Source organism: Lethenteron reissneri, chromosome 59 (genome assembly GCF_015708825.2).
Source record: "Lethenteron reissneri isolate LAM-NWPU_2019-01 chromosome 59, ASM1570882v1, whole genome shotgun sequence".
Lineage (NCBI taxonomy): Eukaryota > Metazoa > Chordata > Hyperoartia > Petromyzontiformes > Petromyzontidae > Lethenteron > Lethenteron reissneri.
This window is the reverse complement of record NC_083837.1, coordinates 7,600,971-7,625,973: the sequence shown is the minus strand read 5'-3', so window position 1 is coordinate 7,625,973 and position 25,003 is coordinate 7,600,971. Positions and strand designations below refer to the sequence as shown.

Here is a 25,003-nt window from a genome sequence, read left to right as displayed (position 1 = left end):
AAGGTTTTAAAATATTTGTTATTTACGTCGTGGTGCTTGAAGCGTCTGTTAAATGGATGCGTCACGCGAACCAATTTCCATGTTTACGAATCAAACTCGAGTGATTCGTTCACGCGGGATTCGATATTAATATTAGAGGCTTTCATGGGTCATCGGGGTTATTTTACCATACCTCACCAAGCGGGTTAGTGTAGACTGAGAGCTTAGACATCGGAGCGTAGTACGGTACAACAACGGATTTTGCAGCACTCCCCTCTGCTGCCCACAATGTGACCCAGCAGCAGCAGTAGCAGCAGCCACCTGTCCACACCTCCTGTGACGATACACGGCGGTTGCCCATCCCAGCACAAGGCCCGAGCCTGCAAGGGAGAGCTGTGTGTGAGATTGTATTATTTGTAATTCATGGAAATAATGTACAATCGTATGCTAATGCAAACAAGAAGGCACGAAAGGGACAAATAAATAATTGGTTCTTGACTCAAATTGTGACCGTGAGTTGTGACTGTGATATTGCCAACATCCACCTTCTGGGTGCTTCCATGTGGCATGGTTATAAGGTGGTCAAACGGGTTGATTTGTCTCTTTGCATGATCTCTCTCTTCCACTGCACACCGGAGCCGTGCCACGGCCGTGCACGAGGGGCTAGATCATTTCTCCACCGCAGAAGCCGATCCGTGCCACAGGCGTCCCGCTCGGTGAACGAGTCGAGACACACGTATATGGGCGCGGTGACGCTGCGCTTTAGAACTGCTTATTGTGTTTAGTTTGTTGTCCCTTCCACAGCACTTCCGATTATCATAGTTGGTTACGTACGGTACGAAAAACAGTTTTACATACATACTGCAATGATCGCATCGTTCTCCCCATGTTTGGCCCCGTTTGGCCTCGAGCCAGATTCAGACGTATTGTGAATCTAGCGTAGTGCCCTTTAGTTCTGGCTCAGCACGGCAAACGCCCAGTCCAGAACCATGCGTACCGTGAGTTTACCCTTCGCTGGCCTCGGCTGAAATGCCCCAGTGGAGCACGGGGGGAGCTCAAGTGGGAATCTCCGTGAACCTCGTGCTGCGCAGGATGCTGTTGACGAGGAGGACGAGGAGGTGAGAGCGGAGCAGCTCAAGATGTACGAGGTGCTGGTGTCGCAGTCCCACCAGCCCCTACTGCATCACAAACCCATCCTTCACCCGCTGCTGGGGCTGATGGCCGCGTGCGCCAACTCGCGCTCTCCCAAGGTGAGGCCGTTCCCTCCCTCCACCCCACCCCTGTGGCGCTGCGGATGGCGGGAGCCGGAACTCAACGGGAAAGCTTTGCGTCTCCCTCTCCTCGTTCTCGTCTTGTACGGCGGGGTGCTGCTCGGTGATGTTTCCGTGTTCGTGTCGAGATTGGCGAGTGGGCGAGTGGAGCAGCCTTACGCTGGTCATCTGGACGATCGAAGCGCGTAGCGGCATACTGCGAGGTCCCTTGTTCTAGATATCGATTCACTTGGAAACCTGGGTGAGATTCCAGCAGCAGCGTGGTCCCTGTCGCCTGCAGGTGGAGACCAACCTGGTGCTGCTGCTGAGCCAGCTGTGCTCGGTGCTCGTCAAGGACCCGGCCACACTGGAGCTCGTCTTCAACGACCACCCGTCCCCTGCTCGCCCCATCGGGCGGCGGCGCTGCCGGCATCGCGGGTTTTGCACCGCGTAACGACGCGCTGGTGTTCGCGCTGCTCGTGGGCTACGTGCACCGCGAGGGCTCGCTGGGGCAGCAGGCGCGTGACGCGCTGCTGCTCATCATGTCACTGACGGCGGAGAACCGCTCGCTCGGGGAGTACATCGCCGACCGCTCTGATTTCTGCCCGGTGAGAGCCCGGCGTTGCCGGGGTTGCCGATTCGGCGGCGCGAGGTCCGCGATGACTGAATCCGTAATTGGTGTTCGGGTCGGGCCATCGATGATATTTTGTTGAGCGTGAAGGCGGCAGCGATCTGTGCAGGAGCCGGAGGGCAATGTCGAAGTGTGCTGCTGACCACAACGAGAGGGCTTCAGGAGACAGCGTCGTTTGGCTATTCCTCCTATTAAGGAATGTAGACTACAGTGCCCATGCCCACCCAAGGCCACCTAACTGTCTGAACATGTGTCTTGAAATCCTCCACCACCAACCCGACACAGTCAAACAAATTAAATTATCACTTTGTGAGGCATTTTACTGGGCCAGTTATTGTATCAGCTCACCGGAACATTGGCGGGGAATTCTCATGTTTATGAAGGCATGATGTTTGATTTGGATATCTGTCAAATGTCTGGGAAAAATTATTCCAAATGTAATGTAGAGTTGTGGTCAAATTTGCGCTTAAAAAAAACTCCCTCGTACACCGCGTGGCAATTTAATTTGTTTGGCTGTTTCGGGTGGTTTCATGACACACATTTGGTCAGATCTTTACGCGTAAAGATAATTCTATCGTCTTATTTTGGAAAATATTGTTTGATTGTCGATCTTAATTTTACAAAACGTTCTCATTTCGAACAAAATATATCTGATATCACGAATAATAATACAAAAATAGCGTTCTGATGTATTTTGCTTGTTTTTGCCATGCGTTGTTTGGCACGATGCCCGACGTTTCGCTCGTGCCGGGAGCATTCTCAGGAAGCGAACTTGTGGTTTGTAAAATATAGTGATTTCTGATATAACGCCGCATGTTTTCATTACGCGAATTGGATATAACGCAATGAATGTATAAGGCAACACATTTTTTATAACGCGATCGAGTGAACAGAACTAGATTTGGCGGGTAGGAATAAGCGGTTGTACGGCTGCCTCGGCGTAACGTTGCACAAAGCGGGATGCTGCTGGATGCTTCTAGATCAGTGGTTCTTAACCTGGGTGCACGCACCCCCTGGTGGTGCGAGATGCCCTATCTGGGGGTGCGAGACGTGGCCATATTATTTTAGAAGGTAAATCATCGGAACACAAATTAAGCACGGGCACGTAAGTACAACTACTTTGTGTCATCAAACCTAAGTGTTTATTAACACTTTACATTTTTTTTTACGATTGAGAACCAAAGGAGTGCAGGCTGCAGTAACAGTTTAGAACCACTGTTCTAGATGCCAACCCACGTGCCTCAGTCCCTGTTCAGCCTGCGTACGCATCTCGTATGTTATTGCGGACTGTGCTTTCCCCTATATTTTTTATTTTAACGCGATTTTTCCATAGCGCGGTGTTCTTCAGGAACGCAATTACTCCCACCGCGTTATAAGAGAACAGATTGTATGACTTAATATAAATGGTGGAAAGACAGCTGCAGTGTGGAGGGAGGGGGAATTCCACAGCTGCACACAAACTTAGCCTCATCCCAGAACCTTCCAGGTGCCTAATGTTGCGGCATTGTCAGGAGGTCGCCGTGGCCACTATCGCATCGTTTTTCTCGGCGACGAGATCCTGTCGTCGTTGTAAGGTCAACACCGGACCTTGTAAGGGTCGCTCTCCCAGCTTCTGGCTTTTGGTCGTCCCGTAGACCCCGCTAGCCTCTGGGTGCCGAGTCAGTGCACAATGTTTGGTGTGCTCTTCACACACTTTTTTTGTGGATTTGTTTGACATTGCATGACCCTGCAAACTTTACCCATTGCAGTGTAGAACGTTGTAAAATCCTTAATGGGTAACTGACGTCAGAAATGCAGGAAGGGCGAGTGGTTCATTGAGAATGTGTGTCAATGTGCACCTTGCACCCCTTGCATGTTATCCGGAATATCGGATAACAGGCAAGGCAGTTCTGACAGGCGTTTATGACGCTCCATAAATTCCACGTTGTTGAGCAACTGGGCAGCAGCAGCATCGGGCGGTCGCTACCGCGCCCTGCAAAGCCTGCCATTGGTGTGCACACGCTTTCATCACATTTTTTTTTCCATTTTAGGATTGTGTTTTTTTTGTTTTCTTCCCTATTACATTCCATCTGCATAAATCTTATTTTGACTCTGCCGTGGTGTAATGGAATACATGCTGGAGTTTCATTCTTGAGGTCGCCAGTTCGCTCTCCCCGGACGCAGCAGCTGTCCCTGAACAGGATGCGATGGGCCGGACTTGGTGATTTCATCGGCATCACAAGCCATGTCGCGCTGGGCCTGTCTTGTACGGGATTTCCCACCTTCGGGAGGCAGGATGTGGGGCAAGCCGTCACTTTAAATGAGGGTCCGAGTAAACAATCGCAAACAGGTTGCTACATTGCTTATTGAAAACAAAACGCAACTAACGTTCCCGGCTGCCATTTTAATGGAGGAGTCGATGTCTTCTTCCACCGCTCCAATGCCCACTGCCCAGGCTCGGGTTCACCCAAACAAGACGTTAAATTGTGAAATACAATTCTGGAAAACTGATATGGTGTTAATCGTCATTAAGCGAGAATGAATAATGTTGCGGTGAAATTTTACATCGCACAGCGCTGCGACGGATTCCTGGCAGGCAGCCCTCCTGTGTGCCGAGACCGACGCTGCAGCGTCACGGGGGGACGCACGACGCTCGCGCCGGTCATTCACGCGGCTGCCGGCGCTGACCCCGCCTGCTGGTGCGACGCTTGTTGCAGGTGCTGGCGACGGGGCTGAGCGGGCTGTACTCGTCGCTGCCGCGGAAGATTGAAGTGAGTTCCGACGAGTGGCACTCGCTGCGCCGGGAGGACTGGTTGGGCGTGCCGGCCCTCGTCAGGTTCATGAACTCGCTGGAGTTCTGCAACGCCGTGGTGCAGGTGAGCGCCGGCGAGTGTGGGTCACCGCGGGTGAGTCTGCTTGGTGAGTGTGCTTGGTGAGTGTGCTTGGTGAGTGTGCTTGGTGAGCGTGGCTTGTGAGTGCTCGTGAGCGTGGGTGAGTGCGCCCTCCACAATGCGGCCGGCTGCTGGACTCGGACCGATTCTCTGCGCCCTCACGCAACGATCCAGTGAATTGTTACGAGAATCCATTCTAAATGCTTTTTGACAATTTTTTAAGTGGTCTGTCTGGATTGGGAATTATTGGGGGGGCAGTTGCGACTACTCCCGTATACCTGGTCCAATTGTTAAACTTTCATTGCTATTGCAGATTGATCCTAAAGAAAACCGGCCAAATCATTAAATGGGTTGCCCATATCAGAATTCTCATGTGCGGTTGCGCAAGGGTATCCTCATCATTGATCACGTGATACGTCTGCCATCTAGTGGCAAAAGCTGTATATATAAAAAACAATATTCTGCCTTCGTACCGGTTGTGCCCTATTCAGTGTGCAATCCTGACTGAAATTGCTTTGACATAGGTTACGGAATGATTGCTTTATTGAAATATGTTTGTAATTGAGACGTCATGCTCCTGCGATTGAACTGTCAGATTTCCGCCGTCTGTTTTTGAACATCCTTCACCGGGCTCCCCTCCCCGCAGGTTGCTCACGAGGTGGTGAGGAATCAGCTGATAAAGTACATCTACCACGGGTTTCTCATCCCAGTCATGGGCCCAGCGCTGGACAAGGTGAGATAGACCGCGCGTACATACGTTCAACCCTACCGCTGCGTCAGCCGGAGCTTCTGTCTTTGACCAGGATGAGGAGCTGTTCTGGGCACAGATAAAAACTTTGAAAGACCAACAGTGGACCCCAAGTGCATTGCACTACAAAAGGCTCATATAGACAAATGTCACGTCAACTGTTGTACAGAACGTTTGTTTCCCGGCTTCACCGCAATAATGTCGCTCTATGATGAAGTTGTTCGTGACCGTGAGCCTTTCAGTGTAAACGATCTCAAATGAGTACCTGGAGCGCTGTGTAAACATTGCCGTTTGGGAGACAAAGGTGGCCGGGTGTGCTCTTGGCACGGCACCCCGTCGTGTGCCGTGCCAGCCTTCATAGGTGCTACTCACTAACTTGCCATGACGGGGGATCTTTGTCTTTGCGCGCGTGCGTGCGTTTCGGTGCTCAGACGCTAGTGGAGGAGCAGATCGCCAGCACAGCTTACCTGGACCTCTTCCTGCGAATGGTCACGGAGCCGTCGCTGCTGCGCACCTTCCTGCACTTTGTGCTGCTCCACTCCGAGGATGACAAGCGCGTCCTGGACTTGCTCGTGGCACGCATCAGCAGCAGCTCGCGGGTATGGCCCCCGGCACCTCACGGCCCCCGTCACTCCACGGCCCACTCCCTCCCTCCACTCACCACGGCGCCTCGCGGTCACCCAAGCCTACGAGCCTAGTCATCTGCTAAATAACCGAGGATAAAAGCATTTACGCGTTTACGCGTCCATCCATCCGTCCCTCCGTCCGTCTCTCCGTTTATTCCTCCGTCCATCTTCATCCAATATGAACTAAAGTTTTGTGTAAAGTTCCATGTTGCTGTTTCGTTCGTGCCAACGCCTCAACCGTCTAACTGGGTGTTTGAGATGACATGATTACATGTGACGACATCGTCTCGTCGAGCGGCCTGGAGCGTCGATGTGATCATCGCCAGTTTAAAAACCCTCTCAATGGCCAAACGTGTGTAGGAGAGCGTTTGAGAATGCGTGCGTGCGCGCCATTGTTCGTTCCCCTGTGTATATTTTGCTTGTGTTTTGAGCCCCCCACCACGCTCGCGTGACGCGACGGTGCCGTTTCTTTGTCACACAGCTGTGCATGGTGTCGTTGGCGCTTTTCCGGACGCTGCTCAGCCTCAACTGTGAGGATGTTATGCTGCAGCTGGTGCTCAGGTGAGGCGCGGCCTTGCTCACCGCGACGCTCGCACCGCCATCTGGCGCCTGTCTGGAAGGCAAGGGTCGGGGTTCGGGGACTCTTCAAGAGCACGCTTTCTGCTGCTGTACGGTTGCAGGAGCTGGCAAAAGGAAGGAAGCGATGGCGAGTCTCCGTGTTAAGAGGGGCTGAATTGTCATAGGCCTAGGAAAAAATTATCACGGACAAAACAGTGACCCCAAATCGAATCTGCATCGAATTGTAGAGGCAGTTAATCGTGAAATGCCTTGATGATCCAGAAAATTACAATTAATTGACTTGTACAAAGGGCGGGTCGCTATATATGTATGTATGTCGAACTTCTTACCCAGCGAACGTCGCCAATCGGAGGTGCGATATATAAACCTTGAGATAAATCAATAAACTAACCGCACGTTGGGTCACGACCTCGACTCGTGACAATTCACCGTTGGTCGCTGTTACCGAACCTCCGTGCCCACCTCTCCCCCAACAACGCCCGCCCCTCCTCCGCCAGGTTCCTCATCCCGTGCAACCACGTGATGCTGAGCCAGCGCCGCGCCGTCAAGGAGGTGGATCTGTACGGGCGCACGGCCGACCGTCTGCTGTCGCTGTCGCCCGAGTGCTGCCGCCTGGAGCAGCTGCTGCTCGCTGAGCGGGAGGACGAGCACGTGCTCTGGTCCAAAGGTGCGCTCTGCACCCTGCACGTTGCACCCTTACACACTGCACGCTGCAGCATCGGTCTTGGCGTACAGGGGGTTCGAGCGATGTAACATTTCACCGCACATTATTAATTCTAGCTTAATGACGATTAATACCATGTCGGTTTCCCCTAATTGTATGTCACACTTTTACCGTCTTGTTTTGGTGCTTTGATGTGAAGATTTACCTTAATAGTTATTCATCTAGCCTACCATTTGTTAGAGAAGGATGACGTCACCTCCATGCCGCACGATTACTCCGCAGTGAGCTTTTGCACGGGACTGATTTAATGGTCAATAGGTTATTTTTTGTAACTTTATTATCGAGAATGTTAATATTAATATTATTTTACGTAGGCTTCACAACCAATATGACTTATAATTGTTTCATTTTGGGCAGGATCATGGTGTAGATATAATGCCAGTTTTCAGTGATGCCCTCCACCACGGCATAGCCAATCTAATCAAGTTGTCATGACTACTTGATTTATAATTACTGGCGAAACGTCATACTCGAATTGTAAATGTTGTGGGTTTACTCTCCAGCACACAACCGGTGTGCTTAACTCGTAACTAATTGGCACGTTTCTTGTACGTCACAAACCTTACTCATCGGTTGTGTCGGGTGGTGGCGGATTTAACAACACATTGATATTTACACAATCTAACCCAAAAAAACCTCTGTAGATACTTGATTTAAGTTATGACAACTTCATTTCGTAAGAAACTTGATATAGCTACATTTTTTAACCAAAAATAAACTAAATATGAATCATGAACTTTCATGATTGTTATTTCAATCAAAAAAATTGTCAGGAATTAAAGTATAACAACAATTAGACCAACATAGACAGCCATTATACTGACGCTACTTTGCAGAATTGACGACATGATCTTCGTGGACCCTATACCCTGGGATGTACAATGTAGCATCGCCGTGTACTGGTGACTCGTATTCAGAAAGAGTGATGCCCTAAACTTGCAATGGACCTGTTCCCCTTCTTTAAACTAAACTATATTTTATTTAACCAGGTAAGGCCCACTTAGCTACGTAGCTCTCTTTCAGAAGCAACCTGGCCACAAACGATAGCCCAACGAAGTGGCTTATTTATAGCAGCCAAATACTCCAAGGGCATGTTTCTAAATGTGGCGAGCACTGTTTTTGGCTGTCACCGCTAAAAGAAGCGGAACAATTTTCCATTCGAATGATAACTTAGCAATCGGGAAGCTTTCAGCGGAACTCCGCGGGAACGGAAATCAAAATACCTCCTGTTTATCTAAACCAGGGGTGGGGAACCTTTTTTCTGCCAAGGGCCATTTGGATATTTATAACATCATTCGCGGGCCATACAAAATTATCAACTTTAAAATTTGTGTGTTATATTTGGTCAAACATTTAATTAACTCGCCCCTAATGTGATGGCTGGAACTGCTTGTCTTTGGTGAGGCGTGTGATATTAGCTGGTATTGATGATGTTGCTACTCGCAACTGCTTTTCCAGGTTTGCTCCTAGATTTATTGAATTTCGAGTCCTGCCTGCGGTTGCCTTGGCAGGGCCAGACCAAATTATTTTGCAGGCCTTGTACGGCCCGCGAGCCGGACATTCCCCACCCCTGATCTAAACGGTCAAAACGGGGCCCATATGGCAAATCGGTACGGGGCATGATCACCTCTTTGATGGACTACCTCTGCCCAGTTTGTAAATCGCAAGGAACGGTTTTATCGTTTCAAGATTTAAATATTACTGCCATGGTAGATCCAATAATGAGTTGCGCACTAAGGAATTGTTTTTGCAATTTACACGACCTATTTGCTGATGTTGACGTACAAACGAGACTGAAAGAGTGAGAATGAACGCAAGCGGCACGGGACGAAAGGGATCCGATCCTGGAATCAGATTGCAACCCGCACAGCGTGAAGATTTCACCGAATCGAGGAGCCTTCTTTTGTAGTCCATTGTCGCATATCTGGCTCGCTCGAGATTGAGGCATAGACGGTTACGCAATTGCGACGGATACGCGGCCGAGCGGAAATAGACAACCGGACAAAACTATTGTGCAAGGTGCTGTAAACGTGGGTAATGCATTCGACTGTACTTTCTAAGTGAGGGGATTGTACGCGGAACCAAGAATGTGCCCCTGCGCGTGTGAAAAGATCGGATGTGTGAACATCTGTAACAAATGGCGGTTACACAGCTGTGCGCAGATGTAGGCGTTTAATTGGTCAGGGCAGATTCGTGAGGGCTGGATGCGCGACGTTGCGCTGCGCACACCTAAATCGACTCCCGGCCTCGATGTGACATCCTTCCCCCTGTGTCTCGTACCGCCCAGGCTTGGTGGTGTGCGGCGCCTCGGAGGGCCAGCCCGCGGCGTCTCCGGCACCCAAACCCACCACTCCGGCCCGCATGGGGTTTTTCTCGCGGCAGAAGTCGGAAATCTTTGAACGGCAGCAGCAGCAGCAGCGCTCGCCCGCTGTTCACGAACAGCCGGCGCGTCCGCAGTCCCCCGCGTCAACAGCGCTCGCGTCGCCGCAGCGGCAACAGCTGCGGCCCGGCAGCGGCAATTTCGAGGAGCGGACGGAAGCGGAGCCCGGCTACCTGCAGTACCTGCGCGACGCGCGTTGCGGCGTGCGGCGCTGCGCGCTGGCGTGCCGCGCGTGGTCGGCTCCCTACGACGGGGAGACGCCGGCGCCGGGCAGCGTGGTGATCGCGCCGAGCGAGGCGCTCTCCTCGCTGCCGCTCGACGCCGAGCACTTCGCTCTGGAGCGCAAGCTCGAGCCGCCGGCGGAGAGCCCCGAGTGGGACATCTGCCTCGACCGGTACCGCATCACCGTGTTCCCGCACTCCAAGAAGCGCGGCGTGCAGCGGCGGAGGAGGCAGGGCGCTCAGAACGACGCTGCCGTGCCGCGCCCCCCGAAGCCGGCGGGCGACCAAAACGGCCTGGCCCCGACGTCGGCGATCCTGGAGGGCGACTCGCGGTTGGAGGCGCCGTCCAGTCTGAACGGCGCCGACTCGGCGAGGAGCGGGGAGGGTGGCGTCGTGCAGGCCCCGGAAACTTCTGACGACGATCCCATGGCCAAGAAGCAGAGGAGGGAGAAGCGACGAGAATCGCACGACGACGACGAAGTCGGCGGCGGCGGGAGCGTGGCCAACGGGAGCGCCGAGCCCATCGAGCCGGCGCCGGTGATCGCGCCGCCCCGCGGACAGCCGCAGCCGTCGGCGGAGAGCGCTGCCTGGGAGGAGACGGAGTCGGACGCGCCGGCTCCCGCTCCCGCCGGCTCCTCCTGCGCTCGGCACGAGGGTGCGGCGGGGATGACGGCGGGCGACACGCCGGCGGAAGCGCCCTCCGCTCTCGACGAGTCGGTCGACAGCCTCATCCAGACGTTCCTGGAGGGCTCATCGGATGACGCCAGCGGCCTCGTTGCCGACCTGCACAAGCAATCGCTGGTCGCCGTTATGGCCGGTGCCGCTGACGCCGAGGAATCATCTGGGGATGCGGTTATCGGAGTGGATGAGACCGCCGCCGCCATCGCGCCCAACTGCGTCGCCGCCGACTTCTCGGCACTTTCGGAGCAGGTGGAGCCACGGGGCGTGGAGACGCCGACGCAGGCGCACGTGGTGACCCTGCCTGCCCTGCTCGCACAGCATCCGAGTCAAGCCATCGGCACGCCGTTCACCGGTGAGGACTGGCGTGGGTTGCGGGGTCGCGCCGTGCTGGCGAATGTCTCCGTCTCGGTTGTGCGGTCTCCCTCCTCCGTGCGGTTGGGCTCGTCGCTGCGGCCTCGTGCCGGGTATTTCGGTCACGTCTCTTGTGCTGCCTCCCTCGTCTGTACCGGGAGTGTCGTCTATCCACTCTGTACTGGCACGTAAGGTTGTTATTGGAAAGTCAAAATTAGCTGCGTCCATGTCAAGCCACGTGCTCCTTGTGAGCCAGAGTTTGGCCACCCCTACTGTAGACTAGGTAAAGGTGCATCCCTGCAATCCCCTGCTCACGCCACTGCTCACGGAAGGAACTCCACTCGTGGCTAAACTTCCCCTCTCGAGAGTATTTTGGGCGATTCTTCCATGCTGGTCAGACATCTGAGTAGAGGTGAAATACTCACACTTTACTCCACCATACGTGATCTGCCGATCGTCTAACCTTGGTGTACCTGTTGGGGTGATAGAGACAGGGGGATTTAAGAAACTTGAATAAAGTTTTTAACTTTCACGCTGTGAGATCGAATCAACCCGGCGACCTCTGGATTGCAAGTCCAGCGTGCTGACCGTTACCACCACGGCAGCATTCTACAGGCCGTAGTCTCGCGTTAAAACGCCCTCGTCGTCACGGGCGTCGTTGACACTTGGGTGTCTATCGTCGTCCTCCGTTGCTCCCGTTGTCCAAGGGCCCTTTGTGGGCGCGCTGTTTGCCAAGCTGGAGAACATGATGCAGAATTCGCTGTACGTCAACCTGCTGCTGACGGGCGTCGTAACGCAGCTGGCCTGCTACCCGCAGCCACTGGTGCGCTCCTTCCTGCTCAACACCAACATGGTCTTCCAGCCGAGCGTCAAGTCCCTGGTGCAGGTGAGCGAGGGCACCGACAGCAGTGAGTCTCCGAGTGAGTCTCTGAGTCTCTGAGTGAGTCTCCGAGTGAGTCTCTGAGCGAGTCGCTGAGTCTCTGAGTGAGTCTCCGAGTGAGTCTCTGAGTGAGTCCCTGAGTCTCTGGGTGAGTCCCTGAGTGATTCTCTGAGTGATTCTCTGAGTGAGTCCCTGAGTGAGTCTCTGAGTGAGTCTCTGAGTGATTCTCTGAGTGAGTCCCTGAGTGAGTCTCTGAGTGAGTCTCCGAGTGAGTCCCTGAGTGAGTCCCTGAGTCTCTGGGTGAGTCCCTGAGTGATTCTCTGAGTGATTCTCTGAGTGAGTCTCTGAGTGAGTCTCTGAGTGAGTCTCTGAGTGATTCTCTGAGTGAGTCTCTGAGTGATTCTCTTGAGTGATTCTCTTGAGTGATTCTCTTGAGTGATTCTCTGAGTGATTCTCTGAGTGATTCTCTGAGTGATTCTCTGAGTGATTCTCTGAGTGATTCTCTGAGTGAGTCTCTGAGTGAGTCTCTGAGTGAGTCTCTGAGTGAGTCTCTGATTGATTATCTGAGTGATTCTCTGAGTGATTCTCTGAGTGATTCTCTGAGTGAGTCTGTGGTTCCCTGTGAAACTCCCCACTGCTAGGCAATGGCCTCCCCCATTCTCCCCCACCCCATCCCCTCCGCTCCTCTTCCCTTCTCTCGGTCTCCACCGCCATAGCGTTCGTTCCGTCTCTCACCGGATGTTCCCTTGACACGTGCTGCCTAATTCTGCTTGTTTTATTTTCCTTTAACAGCAGCATCGATGGCCCCCAGGTCTTTTCATTATTTCTCAAATCCTTTACCTCTCTCTTAAACTTGCTGTCAGGAGAGAGTTGTAAGAGTTAGGTTAACCTGCTTACGATTGTAGCACGATCATAAATGCCCTAAGAGAATACGGACCGTAAGCCAGAGTGAGATCGTAGCTCTCGTCCTCGCAAGAGCCTTTTGTGGGGAACCCGTCAACCCCACCGGAACACCGGCCTGGGCCTGCCAGGAACACACGGACAAAGATTTAGGGCAGCAGCCGCACGCCGCTGTGGCGCCTCCGATTAGCGCGGTTAGCTATGTACGGTGGTGCGAAAGAAGTTCTACATATATATATGAAAATGAGAATAGATGTTTCACCTTTCTGGCAATAAAACAGGTGTTAAGATGTTCCAACACCAAATAGATCAATTTTACAAGGAATGAAGTCTGCAGTAACTACATGTATTGGTGGTGAGCACGCAAACAAACTCTGATATATGCATTGTCTTTGAAACTGATTGGCCTCGTCTCACCAGTGTCAGGCCAGAGAACGCCTAAAGGTAAACAGTACAGAGACAATGCACTATCAGGGCATTTATAGCGCAGGGTGAGCGGCTATATCATGCGACCTTTTTGTCAGTATCAAAGGGTTAAACCAATTACTTTTCATACTTGTGTAATGTAGCACTTAAAAACGCTGTCTTCTTAAGTTAAATATATATTTATTATACAATGCAGTCAGCCCGACTCGATGGCAGGTTATCAGATGGACGCAGGTGGACTCATTTCCATCTGGGTGACTTCTATGTAGCTGCTACACGACGCTCACCACATAGTTGACGGACTCTATAGGAGCCGTCGATGTAGTAGCCACGGTGTAAATATACAACTCCCCTCGCTCGTCTTCCAAGACGATGAGGGCGATCCACAGCGATGACAGCGCTGACGGTCCGGACTCTGACTCCCCCACGGCAGCCTCGAGCCCCACTCCGCGCTGCTTTTGATCTCACCTCGCCTCTGCCACACCCCTTCTCCAAAACTTTCTCCTGTCGGAGCTTTCCTTTGCATCACTAACACCTCGTGGGTTCCACCCTTCCCCCTGCGGTGACTTCTCACCCAGTTACCTCACTTGACCCTGTCTGTCCTCATCGCTGCAATCATTATTTGTCGCCACCCACTAGGCCCCGTACTGTCCTATTTGATACTGGCAAAAAGGTCCAATGGTACACATATATATATATGCGCGCTGTCGCCGGGGCTGTGCGCGTGCAGGTGCTGGGCACGGTGAAGAACCGGATCGAAGCGTTTGCGGCGGGCTACGACGACTTCCCGCCGATGGTGGTGCGAGCGTGGCAGTACCTGATCACGCGCGGCCAGAGTGGCGCCGTCGACTCCCCGCTCTTTGTCCCGGCCCTCAGCCGCGCCGAACAACTCGGTGAGGCTGCTGCTGCTGTGAGCGCCAGCGCCTGTCGGGCGGGGAGGAGGTGGCTCGGTGGAGCGATACGCATCTTACTTTGTTTGTCGAGCGTCTTAGCTGAAGGCGCTCTATAACAGAGTTTAAAAGCGGTTACAAAAATGGAGTGATTGAGATGGCAAGGGCACAGTGCGCAAGGTCCGAGGAATGAGCGACCGTAACAGAGGGCACGTGGGGGTCACGGTAAGGGCTGCAGGGGAGGGACGGGATGGAGTGGAGGGGCGAGGGGAGCGAAGATGAAGGGAATTGTTGATAGAGAGGAGGTGGTGAGGCTTTAAGGGGGGAGACGGATCGGCAACGAGGTTGGGCGCGGAGACGCCGCAGCCACCACGTCGGAGCGCCGAGCCCACGTCGGAGTTACTCGGCTCGGTCGGCTTAAAGTCATCGCTAGCGTCGTCGTGGAGACAAACAAAACACAGGTCAGCTGATATTAAGTCTTCTTCGTACGATAATAATGAATAATAATCTCAGCTTGTAACGCTGCGCGTGGAGGAGCTGCAACAGCAGTGGCGGCCGTGGGGTGAGGAGCCGGTGCCAGCAATTGCCCAAGCTCCAGCGGTCCTCTGTATTAAGTAAATCATTGGACAATTAATGAGTGCTTACATGTGGGCGGAAACCGGAGCGCTTGGAGAAAACCCACGCATTTGTGGGGGCAACGCTCGATCCCGTACAAACGGAACAGCAGGAGTCAACATTTGTTGTACTGCCTTCTGGCAATCCAGGGTATGGCCTTCCCTCGACACCCCCTGGAATATGCGTGTGATACACGGGGTAGTCCCTTGCCAACCACGAGCTTTAGGTTCCTGAAAACCCTCATGGTTGGTAAATTCGTGGCTGGTAAACTTAGGACCTTTTGGGGATAATAGGGTGAGGGGGGGACCAAGGTCGTGAGTGAGCCGATTAAATCCCATGTCAATATTTTTCACTTTCACAAAAAATTAACCAACGAACAGACTGAAGAGAATGGCAGCAACATTCAAGACATGTTTAATTATGAAATATATGGCAAATTAAATTACATTTACCTTTGATGATGATGATGATAGTGAGGCACTTTCATCACTACACTCAGGGGCCATACTTATCATTTTAATTAATTGATAATTTTTTTAAATTTACCACGCTGAGTGGCACGCGATACGAGTACAGTATGTCATATTTAAGCAACACACGGTAATACGCCAATCACAAAATAAAATATACAATAATTTTGTGGGATGGAGCGTGAATGTGAACGATTGCGGAGGTAGCAACGTGGAGAAGAGAGAGGAGTGGGTAGCGACAGAGCCAGGCGGCAGCCAGATTTGTGGAGAAATCCTCCTGATCTGTAAGCAGACAAGAACAGATACTGTGATTTATGTGCACACAAAGTAAGGCAAGATGTACAAGAACAATTTGCATGCACAATGTACATACATTTCTCCACAAATCTGGCTGTCACCTGATCATGCTAGTTGTAATTACTGGCGAAACGTCGTACCTGAATTGTGGATTTATTCTCTAACACACCGGTGTGCTATACGAGTCACGGATTGACATTCTGTTTTCATGACAAATTGGCTGTGTCGGGCGGACACCTTTATATTTACACGATCTAACCCAAAAACCTCTCATGGATAAATTGGTCGTGAAAGCCTACGTGTTAAAACAGGTATACAGAAGTACATCCATGTATACTCAAATCTCGTGGACGGTAAATTCGTGCTTGGCAAGGATTACTCTGTCTCCGCATAAAATATTAAAGTATTCTTGTTGGATAAGTCTTAATCTTCCTGTTCACCTGCCACAGGATTGAGTTACACAGACCTCGATCGAGTTACTGGCTCGCGTTCGGCATCCGTTCCTGAGGCTGAGCCAGTTTTGCAAGATACTTAAAACAGTGTTGTTTGCAAGAGCTTTGCTACGCATGATTAGTGCGCATTCCTAACGGACTGGACTCGTAAGAGTGCACGATAAGAAACGCTCAGACCCTCCCCTCCCCTCCCCCCGTGCAGCAAAGAGCCGGAAGCCCTCTCTGGGGGAGCTACTGCTGCGGCACGCCAACAGCCCGAGCCGCGCGCGACAGGCGGCGCAGCACGCGCTGCAGCACGTGCGGCTGGGACAGCGGGCGGCGGCGCCGCTCTCCTCATCGTCGCCGTTCCGCAACATCGCCGAGCAGCAGAGCGAGGCGCTGCGCGTCAAGAACGCCGTCTACTGCGCCGTCGTCTACGCCGAGTTTCTCAAAGAGCTGGCGGCCGTGGCGCAGGAGCACGCCGTGTCGTCGCAGCTCTCCCTCGACGAGGAGTAGCGGGGCGGCTTGTCGCCGACGGAAGCACCTGGCCGAGCCGGGAAGAGCGCCAGCCTCGTCGAGCTACCGCGAAGCCGCTACTGCTGCTGCCGCCGGAGTAGTACTGCTACTATGTGGACTATTGCAGTTACTACTGGAGTAGTACTGCTGCTACTACTGTGAACTCCTGCGGTAGTAGCAGCAGTAGCCGTCGTACCAGCCTGGAGAGAGCACCGGGCCGATCGGCAGTTGTGCCGCGGCCCTAAGGTGCTGCTGTGAACCTCCCGCTCCCGCTCTTGACCGCAGTTCCCTATTAGCCCAACCGGGCGCTCACTGAAGGGCACGCGTCCGGAGGCGCCACCACCAGCAAAGGGAATTTTGCGCGCTCCGAGCGCGGCTCGACTTGCTCCGGCACAGTGAACGCGACGTGCGGGAAATGCTCCAATGGCCTTCGAGCGGCGCCTCTCTCTTGTCGGTATCCGCCCGAGAGATACGGGACCGCTGGACTGCACCCTACGGATGGACATGCGTGGTATTTATCCAGGGAGCAATGTGGAACCACCGGCAGTGATTTATAAATCACGGTGAGTGACGAGAATGGAAATTTAGAGCAAACATAAACGAATCGGAGCATTCGACACACGTCAAGGGTACCCACCCCTCCTTCATGCTCCTCTCTCTTGCACACTACAGGGGGTAGCGGCGTAAGCTTCCACAAATCTGTTTTTATTTTTCTCGTGCTGTCAGAAAATTGTTTTTCCTTCGCCCAAGAGAAGAATACTGGAAGATTTTGTGGTCAAGAATCGTGCCAAAGGATCCGTCATCGCCTCTCTGCGTGGGAGAAGGCCATTGACATTGCCGTATAGTTGAACCACCGCCACCTTTCGACAGCCCCTGCGGGCGACAGCCAGGGCCAGGGAATTTTATGATGCCCCCAATGGTCGTGCGACAACGCTGGTTGCCGCTTTGAGCATCGCAGCTTTGGCACAAAGTCTTAAACGCGCGCGCTGACTAACGTCCACATCGTGCGCAAGGCGTCGGCTCGACAGCGTTCAAGGGAAGTTCGCCCACGCCGGTGTTGCGTTTGTTGATTTGTAAAAAAAACAAATGTTCGGTTTACAATGCATATCCGTGCACACTTTTTCTGACACTACGTTTTTTTCTGAAATGATACCAATGTCTTTTTGAGCCCGTTTTATGACGTGATATATTTCATTTTTATTTCTATTGTGGCTTGAGTTGTGTTTTTGAATATCGGTGCAGTGTTCTACACTGACGCTAAGCCTTTCTGAGTTCACTTTTCTTTTTTAAAAATTGGAATTTTTACAAATACTTTTAATGAAAATAATTGAAATGTCAGCTGCTTGATTTAATAGACAAAAGAAATAAGGTGTTAATTGAATGTGGGGCGCGTTGTTTCTGTTATATATTTTAAGCAACTGTATAGTTTAGTGCACGTAATTTGTTTTTTTACTGTAAAAAAAAACCTAAATATTGTTTATATTAATATATGAAAGACATGGGGGGGGGGGCGGTTTGTATTCTACTTGAAAACTGCAGTAAACCTGACGGGGGGGGGGAGCATGTGTGACCTTGACAGCCGTGCCAAGTGCGTCGCGAACGTCCCGAGCTCTGTGTTTGGGCAATACAAGAGACTTTGTGTTCCTGTCGGGCAAACCATTGCCCGGGCACTGGCGGGCAGGCCACAGCGTCGCAGTAACTAACCCGCTCGGCGGCTCAATCGCGACTCCCTCGCTTCGTTATTTATCACTGCCGCCACCGTCGCCACCGCCATTGTTGCGCTCTCCAGCGTCTGGGCGTCACCGGTTGGCGTGTGCAACGCCGCGTCCGATCGTTGCGTCCTTGAGGATCATTTACGACGTATGCAAATTTTGCTCAAATAATTTTACGAATGTATGCTTCATTGTGAAGGGACGCGCATGTCTGAAGGGGGGGGGGGGGGGGAGATGTAGCGACGAAGTCCACTCGCGTCGCGGGGTGCTCGGTGGGCTGTTTATTCGCGGAACCGTAAGATTTGGCGGAGACTTTTGGGTGGTGGGGACGGACCTTCATCCAGCTATGGATTGAGCCTGGCTAACGGTGGTGTGTTGGTGATGACTTACTAGCGTACGAACAAGACAAAGCCTACGAGACGGACAATACAAACAAGGCGAAAACAAATATCGAGTATTTTTTTCTGTCTCACGAATCGTGACGGCAAATTGTCAACATGCGTCGTACCGTCGGGAGGGTGAAACGTTCGGGGGCCTGGGAATATTTTAGAGCGTGACAATTTCGGGCACGGAGCATGCTCGCGGCAACGAGCGCGCGCGTTGGGTTGAGAGGTTTGGAAATCGCGCACCTCCAAGAATTTTAATTCCCCCATGTTTATGCAGCGATATCAATTTAAATAATGTGTCGAGTGCTTTTAATACACCCTAAATATCATCGACTTGCACATAGATACGAGGTCAGGTCAATAAGGCCACCCGATCGGTTTATTACGTCCGCTAATTTTAGCGTTGGGAATGCCGGTTAGCTCAACTGGGATCTCAAGCACAGTGAGTTGATGATGGTGGCAGCCCGCTCACCAGCGACCACACAAAAAGCCTGGCCACATTACACTTCGTCCTACGCTCTAATTGGGCCGGATTCCAGCTCTGAGAATTAAATTATCAGTTTGTCTTGCGACGGGGGGGACGCCATTCTCATACGCATATGGACCAGAGGTCGCTCGAAGGAAGCTCCGTGGTAGTTCTGTGACATCCGCTTCCGTGGGCCATTCTCTCACAAAAGAGGTCGCGCTGCTCCTTGAGAGGTCCGAGTGGATTCTTTATCTCAGGATGCGCCGCGCGACTCTTTGGATAATACCTGGGGGAAATTATGTAACAATTGGCTGTGGGGTTAATTTTAACACAGTTTTAACACAAAGCGCAGCAACAAGAGCCTGGGTTTGATTGCCGACTCGGGCTCCTACCTGCGTTGGAGTGTGTATGTCCTTCCCTCTTCTGCATGGGTTTCCTCCCATGGCTATAGCACCCAACATTCATTGTAACCGCTGTTGGTCCAAACATCCAAATGTGGCAAAATGTCCTGCAAATTACTCATCAGGGATCACACAGCAGCAGCATCGCCCCCTACTGTGAAAACCTGGCAGGGACCCTCCTGGAAAAGAGACCTGAGACTTACTGAGGCTCTCCTGGGTACACAAGCATAAATAAATGATACATCATAATTCCATGAGCTCTTTGACCGGACCTCGTGTTAGACAAAGTGGGCTGTGTAGTCCTTACCATCATCACGCTGACTTGACGAGCCCATCTACATATATGTTAAGGTTCAGTTACCTCCACTGCCCACTGGTGAGAACATCTGCGATGTAATAATTCACTAAATCACTTTTGTGTCAGGAGTCGAAACTGGCGTTTGAAAGAGCGAAACCCACGCATGGCAAACAAGTTGGTTCCCATGTCGGCGTGCACGTCGCTCGGTGCGCCAGGACCAAGAGACTTCGCAGATCCCTACTGGGCACCGGGAGGCAATCGTAGGCGTGGTGGTAATGGTGGTAGTAGCTGTGATGGTTGATAGGTTTGAGTCTGCGCTATTTCTGAAGACCTTCTGCCACACTTATTGTAACATCTCGTTGCTCTAGAAACATTAATGTTTGCTGCAAAATGAAAAAAAAAATACCACGGTAATAATACTTTATTTCAGCTCATGCCTTCATCTTACTGACAAACCACAGTCTTATTTTATTCCCATTTTGTTGGTGGTGTTTGTCACGCCGCGTATGTGCACTTAGACCGCGTACGGTTACACAGGACACGAGCCTCTACGTCCTTTGTTGATGCCTTCCAGCCCCGAGATGTGGTTCTTGTTCACTAAAGTCGGGCACCACGGACGTCACCGTATTCAACGCGCACGGTTCTCCGATGTGTCTGCGACCTTCGCTCCACGTGCCGAGAGCTCCTTCGGCAACTGACGGTTAGGCCCCAACTCGTGCCGGGCAGCGTGCCTGGTCCGCAGTGCTGTGGAAGCTCGTTTCAGAGCCGTCCTGGGGAGGTGCTTTAACTCCCGGCTCCATCCGCGAACCGCGACATGCCTTGGTATTCTGCCAGGGGCCTTGCGGCCGTGTGGCCGTGCGTGCATGCGAAGTTACTCGCCACGCTAATTGTAGTGACGCACTCCTTCCTTCCTACGTGGTGGGAAAGATTTCACTACCGGTGTCGCGGTTGTGGAGATGATGACGAATGCAGAGTTTGGAAAGGAAAAATGCGTGTTGTCGTTCTAAAATCTGAGCAAGAGCACAAGATGATAACACGAACTGAAATTATGCATCAGGGCCCTCACCGACTAGAAACATTGATTGGCGGGTTGCGTGCGGTTGGGTAAAGTGTGGGTACTGCACACTTTACTCCGCACCGGTCGGCGTGGCAGACTAGGCCAAGCTGCCCTCTGGAGAGTCTGCCAAGTTCTTCCTCCGGCGGAGGCGTTTCCGCCAACAGTGGTGCGAGCGAACACACTGAGCATCTGAGGCAGTGGCGCAGTGCGGCTGGCATGGGTTCTCACACAAGGAACTAAATGAGCACCCGCCCCGTCCGAATCCACTCTCCTGTGCAGTTGCACCGCCTGCTCCGAGCATTTGTACTTGGGTCTCGGGATGTTTGTCAGCGAGTACACGAGTCTGCTTTACAATGTCGGGTTTTTTGTTTGTATGGTTTGAGTCCGTGTCGGGTCACATCTTCCTGTAAGCTGCCACGATGCAGGGCATCGGTTTCCGCAGCCGTGTTCGTGGTGGTGCTCGATCTTCAGTTGCGAAGTCACTAAAAAGGGGTGAATTTTAAATGCAGGGAAAACTGAAATATACACTAGCCAAGCAGTAACACATGGTGATCCATTTATATATACCTCATTGATTTTCAATGGCCCTCTTCTCAACAGCCAATTGAATATTCTGAGAGCGAAGACACCGTATCTCACAGAGGAGAGTGTTAAGAGATTTAACGAGTTGTCTTAAAATTGGTGCAAGATATGTGAAGTATTAGAAGTGAAATGTTGTGTTCTCTAATTTCTCCATATTTTTAGTGGGGTAGCTATGAATGGATCGCCCTGTACATTGCGAGGTGGAATGTACATCTGTAACTAGTAAGTTATACAATGCATTAGTATTTATCTAGCGTCAAAATATAGCTGCATCTCAAGATGCTAATTGTATCGGTTCTACCTTTGCAGGGAAAATTTGATTGGCCACGGAAAAGTTCAAACGCATGTTGTTTATCCGATGCGAGCATCGCCTCGAGAGACCGGGACGAGTCTCGTTCGCAAGTCTGACCCGGGGCGATGGCCTGCCGCCGGTAGGGGCGATGGTTGCCACTGTGGGTGTCTGAGTCCCGGTGTAGTGACCTGCGGGGGTCATTTTCGAATTTGGCAAAATTTCGGAGGCGCGCGATGGCCTCCTCTTGCGAATGACGCCACGGAGATGTTTAACGTCCGCCGTGAAGTGGCCGGCACGTGGCTACTGGATTCATCAACGTAGCAGGGGATTGCTGTGCCGCTGGGGAGCGCCCAGAGGCAGATCGTGGCGTGGACTCAGGGAGTAAGGGAAACAGGCACGGCATCTCCCTCACCACGTGTCTGCCGCTCCACGTCAAGGGTACAAAGTGTTTGCGACACGGGGCACACCAGAGGTCCCGAGTCCAGCCCGTGTCCAGCCCATGTCCACCACCGCACACGCATATATTTAGTTCCAAACTCAATCTTTGATCAAATCAATGCTGATAACATTGTCACATCAATTAAATAGTGAACTGTGACTATGAGAATTATGTATCCGACTCCCAAACCAGGATGGAAATGCAAACCTTTATATCGTTCTGAATAAACGCAATGAAGATGCAGTGAATGTGAAGGGATTCTGAATGAGTCTCGTGTGACCCTATTCCAGGGTGCTCCCGCGACAAATGCGTGAATCGCGGCCACGTAAAGTTTCAACTGATCGCAAAACAGACGACTGATGAGTGAGGGAGCGGCCGTGCAGACAACGGAGTGAGTGTTACCCCCCCCCACCGTCCCCTGCCCCCCGTGCCTCCGTGCAACCCAACATTTTTATTAATTTTAATTTTTTACCTACGTGACTTTACCGAAAAAACCTAAGAATATTCTGAACGGCTTCGCCACAGTCAAGCTGCTGGTCGCGCGTGTGGTGGGGGGGTAGAGTGTGGGTAGCTCTCATCAAGACGCCTGGGAAGGCTCTCGAGACCCCCTCTCCCACTCTGGGGGGTCTCTCAGACGTTCCTTAAGCGGAGGTCCCGCCGCCAGCAGTTGGCGGGAGTAACCGTCGCGTTACCCGACTGGAGGTGTTCCTGCAGGCCGTGAAGGCCCTGCTGGTGCCGCATCCCACGTGGCCCGCATTCATCCCACGTGGTCCGTACCACCACCCCTCGCTCGGCTCAAGCGACGCGGCGTCGGGATGGGACTGGGGATGCTGTCACCTTAGCAACATTCAAACTGGAGAGCCATTCAATAAAACAACAATCTAATTCATACTCTTTGGTTCTTTCGGTAAAGTCACGTAGTTAGAAATATGTTTTTTTATTTCTACCTACGTGACTTTACCGAAGGAACCAAAGAGTATGGATTCCTGCAGTCCCGAAAGCTTCAAATCAAGATTGAACAATCTAATTGTATAATTTTGCACTGCGGTGCCAAGGGCATTGCCACCCTTCGATGTCCTGTCACGGTCTCCACTGCCGACGGTCGTGGGTTGTAGCCGTCCTCGTGCACGAGCTGCATGGCTTATTTGGGGCCTTACCGGGTGAAATGAAGCCCGAGTCGCCGTTACAATGAATCAATGCGTTACGCGGTACGAGCGTAGTTAATAAGTGTGTAGATGTGCCCTCATGTGCACGCTGACGCGTCTTTCAGAGCAGGGAATCCTGAACGTGAATCTGCTTGCTTAGTTTCGTAAAACTTGTTTTAAAAGCGTCTCTAGGGCCCAGCTTGTTTCATTACTGATCGTTGGCGAGTCCAGACCAGACGTCTATATTCTGGTTACCACCCGAGGCGGCGTAACTGCATTGTTTAATTTCACTTAGTTCAAATTCAAGTTAATTTATTAGGTATAGTCCTGTGAGCCATTCGGCTCTTGAATCGGGTGCAACCGCAACAAACAAAAAACAAAAACATGAACAAGAAAACATCTTAAAGTGACAAGGTGACTAAGTGCAAACAGAAAATCCAAGAAAAGACAGTAAAATATTGCAGAAAAAGCACCGTACACCAACGCTGTGTGCAAAAATCCCAGTGGGATGGCAAGTCAAACAACAACAACCACAAGACAACATAGATTAAGGCCATCAGTCTAACTCTGTACTACAACAAACAAACATTGCCAAACCAAAAAACTTTTCGAAAATCACCAAAATAAAGCCATAAAAGCAATGAAAGTGATCATAGGAACTGACCGAATTTTCACAATAAACGACGAAAACAACATGTACACCCAAACTCTGCATCCATAGCTGGCTGCATGAGTCACTCCACAACATCAGGAACATCAGTCGGAGTATCAACATTTTTCAATGTAGATGTAGGGGTGTCAGGGGAAGGATTCCCACCAATAGGAGGGTTCGTGGGAGGAGTAATCGAGGAGATATAAGGGGCCTTTGGCGGGAACGAGATTGGGACGGCTGGGGACAGGTGTGGATGAGAGAAAAGGATTAAAAGACAAACCCCCTGTAATCTTGTATCGGCTCTACTTTACACACCTTTAAGATCAGCACACTAAATCAAAACACAGATCATACTTTGCAGCGATCATCCGGAGCGAACATTGTATTTTAGGCCACTGAACTGCAGTGGCAGCTAGGGGTGTACAACTCTAAAACTTAAATGTGGCCACTGAGAGTGAATGATGGGATACATTTTTGAAATGAGTGGGCGATTGTAATGAACTGGTATTAGCCGTGTAAATCACGTGGGTGCTGCTCAAAATGTGATGCTTCCCTTGTTGGAACCAATTTTCCGCTCTGATCGATGGTGTCACTGTGGGCTCTGTGGTAAGCGCCACTGAGGCCACGTTGGGATTAAAGCGCGACGTGGGATGGACGCCTCCTTGCCCTCTCTGCGTCTTGTACAGAACGAGGTGTGAGGCCAGGCCATGAAGAAGGGCGTCTCTGGTGGAGGCCAACCAGTTTCAAAGACAATGGATATATCATTATCGGAGCATGTTTTGTTTGCATGTTCACAGCAGTTACTGTGCGTGGTTAATGCAGACTTGATTCCTTGCAACATTTATCTATTTGGTGTTTGAACATCTTAACACCTGCTGTTTTATTGCCATAAAGGGTAAATCCTATTCTTATTTTTCATACTTTGATACTGGAAAAAAAGGTCCCATGATCTTTTAAAATAGTTAAACACTTTTGTATTTTAAAATCCACGCACGACATCGTACTGTGGCGGTCGTAATCACGGGCACGACACTTTGATAGCCGAGGAGGTGATCCTCGTTAATCCCGAACAGTCGGACGAGAAACTGCCACGTCCAAAATGCTGCTC

At 51.6% G+C, this 25,003-nt stretch overlaps 1 protein-coding gene across 1 annotated transcript in view; it reads left to right on the top strand.

Annotated features, from left to right (window-relative positions):
- LOC133357801 (FHF complex subunit HOOK-interacting protein 1B-like) overlaps positions 1 to 23,991 on the top strand; it is a 46,371-nt gene extending 22,380 nt beyond the window's left edge. The window contains 12 exon segments of the mRNA XM_061575937.1: positions 1,071 to 1,229; positions 1,531 to 1,629; positions 1,631 to 1,837; positions 4,557 to 4,715; positions 5,377 to 5,463; positions 5,910 to 6,077; positions 6,586 to 6,665; positions 7,181 to 7,350; positions 9,695 to 11,041; positions 11,748 to 11,926; positions 13,977 to 14,139; positions 16,173 to 23,991. Of these exon segments, the coding sequence (XP_061431921.1) occupies positions 1,071 to 1,229; positions 1,531 to 1,629; positions 1,631 to 1,837; positions 4,557 to 4,715; positions 5,377 to 5,463; positions 5,910 to 6,077; positions 6,586 to 6,665; positions 7,181 to 7,350; positions 9,695 to 11,041; positions 11,748 to 11,926; positions 13,977 to 14,139; positions 16,173 to 16,465 (3,111 nt within the window). The 3' untranslated portion in view covers positions 16,466 to 23,991.
- The last annotated feature ends 1,012 nt before the right edge of the window (positions 23,992 to 25,003 follow it).